The sequence below is a fragment of the Heliangelus exortis genome, chromosome 13 (genome assembly GCF_036169615.1).
Source record: "Heliangelus exortis chromosome 13, bHelExo1.hap1, whole genome shotgun sequence".
In the NCBI taxonomy this organism is placed as follows: domain Eukaryota; kingdom Metazoa; phylum Chordata; class Aves; order Apodiformes; family Trochilidae; genus Heliangelus; species Heliangelus exortis.
The window spans coordinates 18,243,066-18,257,032 of NC_092434.1; the positions used below are offsets into that span (position 1 = coordinate 18,243,066).

At 51.7% G+C, this 13,967-nt stretch overlaps 1 protein-coding gene across 1 annotated transcript; it reads right to left on the reverse strand.

Annotated features, from left to right (window-relative positions):
* Positions 1-121: 121 nt before the first annotated feature.
* On the reverse strand, positions 122-13,958 carry E2F4 (E2F transcription factor 4). Its single transcript, XM_071757259.1, has 10 exons — positions 13,740-13,958; positions 11,703-11,812; positions 11,092-11,253; positions 10,550-10,593; positions 8,327-8,388; positions 7,669-7,954; positions 6,587-6,757; positions 5,126-5,173; positions 2,710-2,754; positions 122-2,369 (listed from the first exon to the last, which is right to left on the reverse strand). Exons 1-10 carry the CDS (start codon positions 13,884-13,886, stop codon positions 2,254-2,256), a joined length of 1,191 nt encoding a protein of 396 aa, XP_071613360.1. The 5' UTR covers positions 13,887-13,958; the 3' UTR covers positions 122-2,253.
* Positions 13,959-13,967: the final 9 nt, after the last annotated feature.

A 13,967-nucleotide genomic window follows, 5' to 3' on the forward strand; every position in this document is an offset into this window, starting at 1 on the left:
CACGGGACCCACCTCCCCGGAACCTTCCCGCGGGGGGAGCCCAGCACCCCGCATTTCGGGAGCACCCTGTCCCCGGGGGCTGGGCAGAGGGAGGAAGCAGAGGGTGGGAAACTCGGGAAAGTTTGTTGGTTTTTTGTTTTTTTTATTCACATCGGAGAACACTGTACAAATATTACAGGCGATTTTCTTTCCTTGAGAAAAAAAAAAAAAAGTATAAAAATAATCTTTATATACGAATTAAAGTTCATTTGCATCTGTAAATTTTTTTCCATTGGGATCCTCGTGGGAAGGGCGTCTAATGGGAGGCGAACGCAAACAGCTGGGAGCAGGGTGAGGGGGTAGGGGCAGGCAGGACATGGAGAGCTCGAGATGGAGCAAAGCCAGGGAGCCAGCAAAGGCACCCAGGGCCGGGGGCTTGGGTCAGCTGCCATGGGTCAGCTCAGCTGCCATGCAGAGGAGGGAGGCTCAGGGATGGCTGCACAGGGACTGAAGGTCCCCCCTGCTGGGGTCCCAGCCCTCAGCAGCATCCACACTGCAGAGTTTCCCCTTGTTTCTTCCCAAAGAGGATGCCAGGGGAAAAGAGGAAGAGCCCTTCTGGATTCCCATGCAGAACGGGACAGCCTGAGAACCAGCTTGGGATGCAGAGCCCAAGGAAACAACTCTTCTCACCTCTGCAGGCTCCAAGAACTGAAAACTTGAGATCCCTGGTGCTAGCGTGGTTCACTGGTGGAGGAGTTAAACCTGGATGGCTGGAAGCCCCCTCCCCACCATGGCCAGCCAGGCTCCTCCTGGCCCTCCTCAGCAGTCTGGGGAGCAGGGAAGGCAGAGGAGCTGCTGCCACCAAGTCACCAGGACAACAGGCAAACCTGAAGACACTCAAATACAGGATCTGACCCAAAAAAACAAAGCTGGGGCTTGCAAAAGACAAATCCATCAGGGCATTTCACTCCAACTAAACTGCAGAGGATGCCAGACTGGCAGCACCTGATCATCACAAGGGACCCAGCAGCAGACCCCCTGTTATGAAGCAGTGGAGAAAAATCACACAGAAAAATGATGCAGATAAAACATCACACTAGGTAATGACCTGCCAGAGGATCAGGAATCAGGAGTATGGCTGTGGACACTAGAGGAGCAAATCAAATATACAGAAAAACCTGATCCTAAGCAGATACTTAGAGAGAAAGGGGGAAAAAAAAAAAAAAGCACTGTTTTAACAACACCTACATAACTTACCATGGCAAATTACAACTGAATTGTTACTGCTTGGTCGCCTTTTGGACAACTGAAGGCTCAAGTGCAATGGTTGGAAAAGACAGCTATTGGCAAGTATGAGCAGGCTTTGATGTACCTGGAGTGCCTTACAGGCACCATCTGGAGCAGTCTCATCCTTTCAGACATCACTTCACTCAGGCAAAAACACATTAAAATTAAAAAAACCAAAACAAAACGAAGAAAACCCCAAAACATACTGGCACCTCTTCTTTAGCCCTGTAGAAACAGCACAGCTGCTGTACAAGGAGCTGGAGCCCCATGGCTCATGCACCAGCAGACTGGTGACACTGGTGAAGGCAGAACCAGCACAAGCAGGGAAACACTCAGCTCCTGGGTCCTACTAGGAATGCTCAACCTGCAAATCCCACTAGGAGGCACAGCTGGCTAAAAAAAGTGCTTTTTTTTTCTTGTAAAACATACTAGCTTGGTCTGGAGTCACTGGAACAAATGGACACATTGGTGCCATTTTTTTTTTTTTTTTTTTTTTCCTTTTCCCCTCCTCATTGTCTTTCAGAAGTGTAACCATCCCAACCTGACCCACTGAGAAACCTAACTAGCTGCCTGGGAACTGACCACGGTGCTTGGGCTCTCTGTAGCAGCTGGTACCTAGGAGGTGCAAAGTGCCTCTAGGAGTGCAGGAAAAAAAAAACCCCAAAATTTGAGGAAGCTCGGAGAGGCCCCCGGGCAAACTCTGCAGGTGATCTGGGAACACTCCAGATGCAGCCCAGGATCCAGTGAGGAGAGGGATGCAGCAGAGGGAGCTGTACATGAACCCTGCATGTGCAACAGAGGGAGAGGAAGGAGCTCTGGGGTGGCTTCCAGCTGGCAAGTCCACGGATCTTGGCTCTGTGTCCATAGGAGGGCATCTCTGAATGGCTCACTCATCGAGCTCTAGCACAAAAGGGATCAGAAAATAGACACTATCCAAAGAGTTACAAAAAGGTTTGTGTTTGCGAGGCTGACGGCTGCACCCCGGAGTCAGAGGTTGAGGACAGGCACATCAAAGAGGTCACAGACACCTTCACTCTCATCCAGGTTGTAGATGTAGTCGTGGTCTCCAGGTGGAGGGGAGAGACGGAGCAAGGGAGCAAACACTGAGGGAAGAGAAGCCCGTGGTTGGTTGGGTACAAAGCTCAGCACCCCCAGCTGGAGCCAAGCACTGGGCACCGAGCTGCAGAGCTTCCCCGGGACACGGGGAGGTCACCCTGCAGTCACAGCTGTGAGGTTGCTTCAGACCAGGCTTGGGATGCCAGGCTGTCCTGGTCCTCCTGAGGGACTGGCAGGGCTGTGAGAGCAGGGTCTGTGTCCACAGCACAGAAAAGATGGGGGGGAAGTCTGGAATGACCAGGCTGTCAGCTGTGTAAAACCACCCGGGATGCTCCTCCTGCCCTGGGAAGCCACAGCAGCAGCAGCAGAGCTCAAAGACTGACTCACCTTCAGAAGACATCAACTCTTCCAGCAGCTCAGAGTTCATACATTCTGGGGAAGAGACAAGCATGGTAAAACACACTGTGCTTTCCTGGGCTGCTCCTGGGCAGTATCCCACCCTTCCCAGGTGGCCCTGTTATCCCTTTTCTGGCTGAGGTACAGGGTGTGCAGCAGGCAAAAGGAGGCTCAGGCCTCCCAAGGGGAATTGTGTCAGACAATTCAAGCTACATCTGAAAACCCTGCAGGTTTCCCCCTGCTTTTCTTCAACCCCAAGCCTGTCTCCTTCCTGTGAGGTGGCTGTGCCTCCCCCTGCACTGCTGCACTAGCTGGGGTCCCATGCTCCTCCAAGGGAAACCCCTAAAAGACACACCTGAAATGGAGCTGGGAAAACCTGCTAAAATCTGAGACATTCACAGTCCTAAACTATCCACCAACTTTGCTAAGAGTGGGGAAAAAACCTTAAAAAATAACCATCCCCCAAAAAAACCCCAAAAAAAGAGCCATTCCAGGAGCAGAACTAATGAACCCCATTGCTCCCCAGATCTGTGTCCTTTGCCCCCCTAGTTTGTCCCCCTTGTCTCAGGGCTATGCTGTGGCTAATCCAGCCAGAATCCTGGCTACCAGCGTGCTGCCAAAAAGAATGAACACCTGAGCTCTGCACATCCATCCTCCGTGGGCCAGGAATTCTCTCTGAAACCTCATCCCTGCCTCCAGAGCTCTTACTCCTGGCTCCTGTGTTCATGAGGCACTTGGAAGGGCAGAGAGACAGGCAGCCAGCCAAAGGATGTGCAAATCAATCCCTTTTCTGTAAGAAACTAAGTGTTTGAAAACAGTTTTCTGAATGCCCCTCTGAATTCAGATAGTGACTAACTCAGTCCAGCTGGGTTGATGAGGTAATACCCCAACTTGAAATAAGCTTTCCCAAAACAAACTTGAATCACCACATTTTCAAGACACTGACCCCCAGCAGGCTCTTTCTTAGAGGACAGGAACCTATCTGGGTAATTCAGTGCCATGAGATGAGAGAGTTTCAATGCTAAGCAACCAGCCAGGAATAATACTGGTTCAAATAAAGAGCAATTCAATGCAGAACCTGCATTCTTCCACTGTCTGCAGGGCTTGGGATAATCACAGAGTGTGTATTCATGTGGGCTGAAATTCAGCTTTTTTTCAGGATAAATGTTTAAAACAGTTGTTGAGCATCCATTTACAAGTGGGGAAAAAAAAAGTAATTCCAGCACAAAACACTGAGGGCAAATTCCTGCCTTTTGCAACTTAAAACTGCCTTAAAGCAGCAACCAGGCAACATTGCTGGGATTACACAGGGATGAAAGGGGCTGCACAGGACACACTGCAAGGCCCAGCTCTCCCAGCTCTGTTGCTTTTTCCAGTCCTGAGCTTTGCCTCAGTAGCTGTAAACTCTGTCCTTCACTCCTGGATCTCTACCTGCCCCCTGGGAACCAGGAAGGAGACTCCATAAACATTACCATGGGCAGCAAACATTTCCTCTTTGGCAGTGCCCATGCAGTGCAGCTGGTTTGGGTTAAACTCAACCTTGCAGCAGTCACCTTCATTTTCAGACTGCAGTCAGACACTTTTCAGAGCTCCTCAGTCATTTCCATGACTTTCTCCCCTGTCTGCAGCAGTGGGTGCTGAGCAAGCAGGAGAGGGGTTCTCCAGGCCAACCGAGGAGCTTTGGGCTCCTTTGGGGCTGTGGAGTTTTCATACAAAGGTGCCACTTTCCCAGCACCCAGAACCAGGAGCTGGTGTTGTACAGATCTCTCACCACCACAGAGCACTCCTGTGTCCTGGGTTCTGCCCAGCTGAGGGGCCAGGACTTACTGCACCACCACTGCCAGGAAATAACTGCACAGATAAAAAGCTTCCCTGTTTAGATCAAAAGCTTTCACCTTGTCCATCCCACAGAGAGGCAGCAGTGTTCCCTGGGCAGGGGCAAAATTTCCAGCAGAAGTCAGAGCAGGCCCTCTCCTACTGCTCCAAACCCACTGGGGGATACTTAGGAGAGAGAAGACCTGATCTCCCTAAGATCATTTGCTTGGATAAACCTCAGGCAGGCTATGGCTCAAACAAGAGTAACAGGGGCTGCTTGTATGCAGAGAAGCTGGAGAAGGAGCAAAAGAAGCCTGAGCACAGAGCAGTGCTGGCACTGGGCATGGAGAGCCCTCATCTGATCACTGCAGGGCAAGCTCAGAGGCTGATGAAGGCAGAAAAATACATAGAGAAACCAGTGTTTCTTAGGAGTATTTAACTACAAGTAGAAGGCCAGCAGCCACCAGCGACCACAAGCACCTTAAAAAAACCACCCTCCAAAAATGATCAAAAAGGGAGCAAATAAAACAATTGGTCCCACTTGTGTGGGTAGATGGGCACGGAGCAAAGCCATGCCAGGGAGTGAACATACCTCTTGTTGGATCAAACATCTCTGACAGCTCTTTGGGAAGTTCCAGTACTGCAAACACAACAAACCAAATGCTTTGCATCGTCACGTGGAGAGTGGGAAATGCTTTGCAGCAGAATCACCTACTGCCCTACCACACTACTTGTGCACCCTGACCATCCCACACCACCAAGAAACTCTGGCTGCACACCCCGGGTGACACTTTTCCTGCTGAAATGAGCAGCAGCAACACACCCAAACCCAGCTGCTTTACCTGCCTGTGGCAGCCCCAGGAAATCCACATTATCCCAGCCAGCAGCCTAAGAGCCACAGCCCATCTGTCACAGCCTCCCTTGGCATCAGCACCTTGACTTACCCTGTGCAGGATGAGGGCTTTGGAAAGCCCACACAGCCCCACTGGGGTGTGGGAAGCCACAGGCAACTTGAAGGCCTAATCCCACCACCAAGGCTACTCTGAGATGCAGACAGAGAGCTCGTGCTTCTCTCAGACACACTAACAGCAGAAGCATGAAAAAAAAGTGATGCACAAACTACAGCTCAGTAAGATTTCCTCTTGTCACCATACCTGTCTAACCTGGGGTTTCTGCAGTGGAGGGAAAACCTTAAAACCTTAAAGTGTGTCTTACCCAGAGGATGCTTTTCTCTTCTTGGGCCAGCCTGCCCTTTCCTGGCAGAAAACTCAAATGTTCCCTTTTCTACAGCTCATTCCACCTCATCAAGCAGCTCCCCAAATATACACTGAGAGATTAAAACCACAAGATCACTAAAGCTAAAGGAAGTATTCCTGAGTAAAGGAGGAAAAGAGAGACTGAGCTCTCCTGAACAAAGGAGCACTCCCCACAAGGTGCTCCTTTAGGTGCTCTCAAGTGACAGCTGGAAACTCTGTAGCTTCACCCTGTCTCACAAGTTGGGCCTAAGCACTACAGAAGGAACTGAAAGGGAATAATCACAGAACCCCAGACTGGGCTGGGCTGGGAGGGACCTTAAAGATCATTGAGTCCCCACCCCCTGCATGGGCAGGAAAACCTCCCACTAGGCCAGATTGCTCCAAGCTTCACCCAACTTCACCTTGAACACTTCCAGGAATGAAGCAGCCACAGTGTCTCCCCACCCTCACAGGAAAGAATTTCTTCTTAAGATCTCATCTGAATCTCCCCTCTTCCAGCCTAAAACTGTTCCCCCTTGTCCCATCACTCCATGCCCTTGTAAAAAGCTTTCCTGTAGCCCCTCCAGGTACTGGAGGGTCCTACATATAATGGCAGAGCCACGTGCCATGTAAGTGTCCCCTGCAGATTCTCTAGGATGGGTGTGACAGCATCAGGACAAGGCATAGCCACCTTCTCACCAGGTTCCCAGCCCACTCACAGGGAGAGCCCAGCTGACAGCACAGGCAGAAGGGAGCCCAGGGCCTGTCCCTTGCTCCACACTCCTGGAACAACCCCTGAGGCAAGGGTCCATACTCACTTCCAGTGGGGTTGGGCTTGATGGGCTCGAAGGAGGTAGAGGGGCTGGGCAGGACTGCAGAGCTGTCCAGAGAGGCAGAGGACTGCAGGGGCTGTGTGTCCAACCCAGAGGCATCACCGAGGGGGGCAAAGTCACTGCTGCTCTTGGACTCTGCTGCTGAGACACCACACTCTGGGAAGAGCCACAGACAGGGATGTCAGTCCCAGCAGCCCCAACACAAGGAGCTGCAGCACAGGGTGAAGCCTCGTGGGCAATGCTGCTCACAGGCAGCTCCGTGAGGAGAAGGCTTCATGTTTTCACCCAGCAAAAACTCCCAAAAACTCAGCTGCAGAGCAGTCCTGGTGGTGTCAGTAAGCCAGGACCACTCTCCCAGCAAGGCCCACCAGCCAGGGAGTAAGCCACAGCAGCACACTGAGGGAAATTACTGTCCTCTTGCTTGGGGCTGAGGCTCTGTCAGCTTTGGCTGCTTTGTTGTCAGCTGTGGCTGCCCTCCACTTCAAGAAAGATGTGGAGAAGATGAAGCTGAGAGCTACCAAGGGGTCTGTGGTACAAGGGCTACACAGGGAGGTGGAGGGAGCTGGGCTGGTTCAGTCAGGCAGAGATCAGTGTAAGGGCAATCCACCAGCAGCTTGAGAGGCAGCTTCAAAACCAAAGAACTTCTCAGTTGTGCCAAACAATGTAACACACACACAACAGGTCTGAGATGGAGCTCAAAAGATGGAACTCCTTTTTTCTGACAGGCTGCTGCTGGTGGAGCTCACAAGGAAGCTGGGGATTGCCACCACTGAAGGCTTTCAAAATTTTGCTGGACAAAGCCACAATCAACCTCACCCAGCAGTGAGGTTCCAGGCTTTTTTCAAAACCTCACAGGCTCTTTTCAAACCGAAAGGTGAACTTGGGATTCAAGACCCTCTTTCCTAAGTTCTGCCAATCACTTTACCTGCAGGATCAGCCTTTCCCCCAGCACAGCTCCCAGGAGCTGGCACTCCCCCAAACCAAGCACTTTATTCCCAGCCTTATTCCCACCAAAACACCCAGCCCCACAGTTCAAGACACAGGCACGGTGGCAGCCTGCAGCTCACCTGTGCTGGCAGCTTTCTGGGTGGGGGCAGTCTGGTCCTGGGTGGGTGTGGGAGTGGGTGTGGAGGGTCGGGTGGTGCTGGGAACTGCAGCCTCCTGGAAGTGGGCGAGCGGTGGGATCTGAGGCTTGGAGGGGGCAGCTGCTTGGCACTGGATGAGGTCTTCAGGGGGAGGGACAGGAAGAACAACAGCAGGAGAGCTCCACGCATCTTTGTTTACCAAGAGAACATCGATGGGCCCACTGGTGCTCTTCAGGTGGATCTGGTATTTCTTCTGCCCATTTAGGGCCTGAGGAAATTCAAGAGCGAAGGGGACCGCGCGTTAAACGCCCTTCCCAAAGGGATCCAAAGGGATCAGGACCTTCCCAGAGGGAAGGTGTGCTGGCCAGAGAGTGCAGGGTGGTCCTACACACAATTCCCCTCACTCCTAGGGCTCTCCTCTCCCCTGCTGCTCCTCCAGTTACTCACTGTACTTCCAAACAACAGAGTTTTTCCTAGCAATTGTTTGATATCTGGAGCCTTCCTTGGCTTGCTGGTTCCTCCAACTCCATCAAACCCCAGAATGCCACCCCCAGCCTGGTCAATCCAGCAACACCCCCACTCAAAACACACACACACACACACACACACACACACACACACACACAGATTTCCCACTCACCTCAGGGATGGGAACCTCCAGGCGTGTGCCTGATGGGGCTCGAATGGCAAGGAGGGTGTCACCTGTGAAAAGAGCCCTGTGAGCACCCAGCCAGCACTGGTGCTGCTCCAGTGATGATCCAGCACTGACCAGAAGCTTCCAGAGCACATCCAGGCTCACATTTAACCAGAGAAATACCAAATTGTGAACATTGGAACTTAGCAGCCTTCACTTTGAATGTTCAAGCTTTGTGGGGTTAATATTCAGACTTCACCAGTAATTGGCATTTAAGTTTTGTTTGATCACTCTCAGAGAAGATCCCCAGAGCAATGAGAGAGTGGGCAGCAGAAGAGCACATCCTTAAATTTCAGGCAGACAAACTATTTGTCAGGAAGATGGGATTCCTTTAGCAAATCTGCACTTCAGCAAAATATTAAGGAGCCATTAAATGACCATAATGAAGCTCTAAGACTGGTAAACTCCAACAAGACAGGTGCTGCCTTTCCACTTCTTTGGATGACCATATCCCAAATACTTTTACAAACCAGTGCACAGTGAGTTTCCACCTCCTTTCTGATTCTACAAGTGCAAAATGCATCACAGCACCAGATGGGAAAATTATGTTTCCCAGTAACTAAAAGCTACCATCTTCTCACTTTTTAATTGATCCAAATGATTAATCCATATTTGACAACAGTCCAAGCACAGAATATTCAAGCCTTAACTCACTTTGAGAAAGCAAGTTCAAAAGCAGTCAATTAGAAGGGAAAAAACCAAGCAGGGGCTGAAACTCAGCTTGCACCCCAGTTCAAGAAGAGTTCAAACGTGAAAAAAAAAAAAAAAAAAAAAAAAAAAAAAAAAAAAAGACAACCCTTTGCAAGGCTTGGAAACTTCAGAGCTGGGAAAAATATAGGTAGGGAATATTCATACAGCAAAGCTGGGCACACACTGAACAGAGCAGGGAAAAAGGTGGTGGACCAAGCCTCTGTCTGGGAGGAATTCAGATATTCCCTCAGTGAGATCTGATCTCCTCTGGGTGTTTCAGTGAGGTCTGACTTCAGAGCACAACTGGTTCCCAAAAACCAGGTGCAATAACATGCAAAACACTCAATCAACCAAGCAATAAGCTGTCTGCTGCTCTTCTGTGAACCCTTCCAGACTGTTACAAGCTATCTGGCCCCAAGCCCTGTCAAACTGCAAACAGAATGCCTGCCCCCCAAAGTGCTCACTTTGATCAGAGAGAGAAAAGCAAAAGGTTGGTGATGCAGAAGCAAAGGGTTGGTGGTGCAGGAGTTACCAGCAGAAACTCAAGTGGTATAAAGAAAAGCCCAGAGAGGCAAAGAGGAACAGCAGAAGAGCTGGTGAAGAGCAGAGTGAGAAGAGGGCTTGGAGGGGAGAGTCAGACAGCAGAGAGAGAATCCATGGCTGGGGGAGGTCAGGGTAAGCAGCTTCAGTCTCTGCCACAAGGCAGCAGCTGCAGGTTGCCTGGGGTCAGGAGAAGTCACTGTCCTCTGAAGCAGAAAGGAGCTTTGACTCTGCAGAACCAAGAATGGCTTGAGTCCTGCAGGCTGCCCCATCACACAGTGCTGCCAGTTTGGGGTTTTGTTGTTTATTGGGGTCCTATAGCTATCATTAAAATTGGCACTAGGGAAGAAACAGACTCCTGTGGATTTTCTTCACGACTGCCCTGCTGAGACAGAACATTTGGCTTTTCATCTAGGCACCTTGCAGCTTTAGGAAGGCAGCACACCAAGGAAAGAGGCCCACAGCAAGTGGTACATTCCCTGCTGTCCTGCTCTTCACCACCTCCCTCTTGCAGTCTTTCTGGAAGAGGCCACAATGCAGCCAAAGGAACACTTTTTCTGCTGCTTTCCTGCTGACACCCAGATTTCTACCATGCCACAAACTTTGCTTCCTTCTAGCAGCACGTTGTCTACCCAAGCCTTCAAAGTCAAGGACTTGCAACATCACACACACAAATGCACACAGTGACACCCAGCAAAAAGACTTCCTTAGGAACAGCACATGTTACTTTAAACATGAACAAAATTAACAACCTGTCCCCTCTGATGGTGACACAAGCTCTGTGATACACAAACCCCCATGGCACCAGAGCTCACACTACACTAACTTGATGCTGGCCTGGGGTCCACTGCCTCCTCTTTCCTGGAGAAACAAGAGCAGCTGGGACAGACTGACAAGACTGTGGCATTCCATCTGTATAATGCAGCCCCATTTCCTTACCTGTGAAGCACTTGCAGATATCTTCATGTGTGACATAGGCTAATGTTTGCAAGGTTAAGGAGAAAGGCTGCAGCTTCCTGCAAAGACAGAGAAGAACTCAAAGGGCACCTGGTGCTTTCTTCCTGCACATCAGAAATGCCATTCCCAGAAGACCCTCAAGTGGTCTGCAGGCAAGGGCTGCAAGCCACACACTTGTCAGAGCTGATAGCCTAAGAGAGCAGAGCCACAAGAGCAGCTCTGCACTCCAGAAAGTGTCACCTGTGGCTCAGACAGAAGCACTTTTTTCCCCAGGGTGTTTTTTACTTCAAAAACCCAGAGGAGAAGCCATGCACCACAGAGAAAGCTGTTTCCCCAGCTGGACCCTAATTTCCCAGGCAAGGCACTGCCTCTTGACCCTTTCAGTGCAGATCCTCCAGCAGCATGAGGTCCCCACCACCCCCCCTGCTCTGAGCAGGGCCAGCCCCAACCCAGCCCTCAGGTTTCTACTTCCCAGCCCAGGAAGCCAACACAGAGACAGAGCAGTCAGTTCACACAAAGGATATCGACTGTTCTGCACATCTTCTGTCACATTTTTGATGCTCTGCTGAACCCACATCTTCTGCTGCTCCAGCTCCTGTTCCCGCTGCTCCAGGTCCTCTATGTCTGCCTTCAGCTCAATAAGTTTGTGGGCTATTTCACGTGTGTTGCACCCAGGACCCACCCCTCTGGGCAAAGGAAAAACAAGGGACACGATCAGGTTCTGGAGGCACCCAGACCAGCCCCACCCTCCCAGAGAGGCTGCCACCTTCCTCATTGCCACCCCTGCCAGGGCCTGACCACCCAGCCAGCCTGCCCTGTATCTGCTCTACCTCCCCACCTTCCAGCAGAGTCACACTTGGTTCATCTTCCTACAGCCCACCCCTGGCAGGGCTCTCCCTCACCTTCAGAACCATGACACCCACTTCTTCTACCCCAAGGTGCTGCAAATGCTTAGTCTGTACCCAAATAACAGCTCCACTATACACCACAGGTACCTCAGCTGCCCTCATCACTACCATCAGCACACACAGGCAACTGAGGAACCTTGCTCCAAGCTGGGCATTTTAACCCCAGTGTCACTCCAACCTGGACCAGAAGGGACCAGCGAACGATTTAGAGCTTCTCCATCACTCACTTCCACTGGATACTGTTCTTGGATTTCTTCTCAATCAACCCAATGCCTTCCAGGACATTTGTGATATCATAAATCCGTCGCTTCTGTCGCACGGCCAAGGTATCCGCAGCCTGGAAAAAGGTGAGACACTGACCTCCAAATTCTGCCCTGCTTCACTCCTTTCTGCCTCTCAGCTTCATTCCTGGCCAAGCATCCTCCTCGCCGTTTCACACCTCTCTTGCCCCAGCACCTCGAGTTACAAAGCCAGATCCTCCATCTCATGAGGACCATAAGCAGCAGCCCCTTCATTCCTTTTTGTACCCAGCCACTGAGCACAAACCAAATTCCACTCATGGTGGCTCCAAACCCCACCATTCCTCAGCATGGAAACATGGGAACATGTTTCAGCATTGGAAACATGAGTCTGGCAGCCTAAAAATTCAGTGCTCCTTCAGGTAAAAGGAATGAAGGCAAGAAGAGGAGCTCTCTGTGGGACTGACAGTGGGTTCAACAAAGTCAGCATTCCAAAGGTCTTTCCTAAATCCCACCTGCTGCTGCCTGGCAGAGGACAAACACCTTTTCAAGAGGCAGATTCCTCTGTTTAAAAGACACAACAGCAGGAGGAGAGTAAGCAAGGCTGGAAGGCAGGTAGCCAGGACCAACAGGGACAGAGCCTGTAGTGAACAACTACCAGTAGTGAACTGGGACTTCAGAAATATGGCACCACACAGCTGGTCAAACCATGCTAAAAACACACAGAATCGCTTAAAGCTCAGGGAAAATCCAAAGAGACAACAGTTTGGAAGAGGAGAGGATGGAAGCCTACATCTGGGAGACTCCTCCAGACCTTGCATCTTCAGAGCACTCATCTACTGCCTGCACAGGGTCACAGTGCACTCACATGGACACCTATCTAGGAGATATTTGTGTAAGTGACAGTGAAGGAACTTCACCTACAAAGAAGATCAAGGTTTAGGTACCATCCATGCCAAAGACACAGTTACTTCCTCTGGGTGAAGGCTGTCAAAATGCAGAAGAAAGAGATGTTCACAGGGCACTTCTGCACAGCCTAAAGGCAGCAGGGTCAACCTTCAGCAAAGATGAACCTGCCCACACTCCCCTTCCCACTGTGGGACAGGGGGGAAAAGGGCAGCAGGGAGGAACAGTTGCTCTGTTTCTGTAGGTCTCAGAGGCTTTATAGGGCTGGATCATTAGGGTGTGGAAAATGAATTGAAGGAGAAGGACTTGGGGGTGCTGGTTGACAAGGAGCTCACCAGCACCATGCTCTCCCAGCCCAGAAAGCCAACCATGTTCTGGGCCTCATCACCAGCAGTGTCACCAGCAGGGCAAGGGAGAAGATTCTCTCTCTCTTCTCTGCTGAGACATCCCCCCTGCAGTGCTGGGTCCAGGTCTGGAGCCCCCAGCACCAGAAGGATGCGGAGCTGATGGAGTGAGTCCAGAGGAGGCCACGAAGCCCATCTGAGGGCTGGAGAGTTAGGGTTGTTCAGCCTGGAGAAAAGAAGGCTCTGGGGAGATCTTAGAGCACCTTCCAGTGCCTGAAGGGGCTTACAGGAAAACTGGGGAGGGATTTTGTAGAGAGACATGGAGTGACAAGATGAGCAGGAACGATTTTAAGCTGAAAGAAGGGAGGTTTAGATAATAGAAAGAAATTCCATCCTGGGAGGGTGCTGAGCCCCTGGCCCAGGCTGCCCATGGAAGCTGTGGCTGCCCCATCCCTGGCAGTGTCCAAGTCCAGGTTGGATGGGGCTTGGAGCAACCTGGGCTGGTGGGAGGTGTCCCTGCCCATGCAGGGGTTGGGACTGGGTGAGCTTTAAGGTCCCTTCCAACCCAAACCAGTCTGGGATTCTGAGATCGAGCAGCACTCTGGTGAGGGGCAAGGCGGCATCAGCTGAGGGGCAGAGAGCTGTGGCAGGCAGGGAGCCCTCTCCACATGGCTGCCACCTTCCTCACACCCCCGGAGAACCCCGGGGCCCCGCCGCGCCCCGCTCTCCCCCCCCACAGGACCCCTTCCCCCGCCCCGCCGCGCAGCCCCCGCACCAGCTTCAGGTCGAGCACTCCGTCCTTCGCCTCCTGCAGCAGCGAGACGAATTTGGTTGTCAGTAACCCCAAGCTCTTCTCGTGTCTGCTGGGCGCTCCCGCAGCCCCGCTCCCACCCCCGGGGGGCTGCGGCCCGCACTCCGCCATCTGCCCGCCCGCCGGCTCCCGGCTCCCCAGCCGCCCTTTCCGCTTCCGAGACGCGGGGAACGACGGGAACTTCCCGGGAAG

What these genes read in the sequence shown, in the direction of transcription:
- E2F4 (XM_071757259.1), bottom strand. Translation starts at nt 13,886, where the DNA reads ATGGCGGAGTGCGGGCCGCAGCCCCCCGGGGGTGGGAGCGGGGCTGCG. An exon ending in GAAGATGTGCAGAACAGTCG is followed by an intron (nt 10,594 to 11,091) that starts ATATCCTTTGTG and finishes AACCTTGCAAAC; the next exon opens with ATTAGCCTATGTCACACATG. An exon ending in CCAGAAAGCTGCCAGCACAG is followed by an intron (nt 6,758 to 7,668) that starts GTGAGCTGCAGG and finishes GGCTCTTCCCAG; the next exon opens with AGTGTGGTGTCTCAGCAGCA.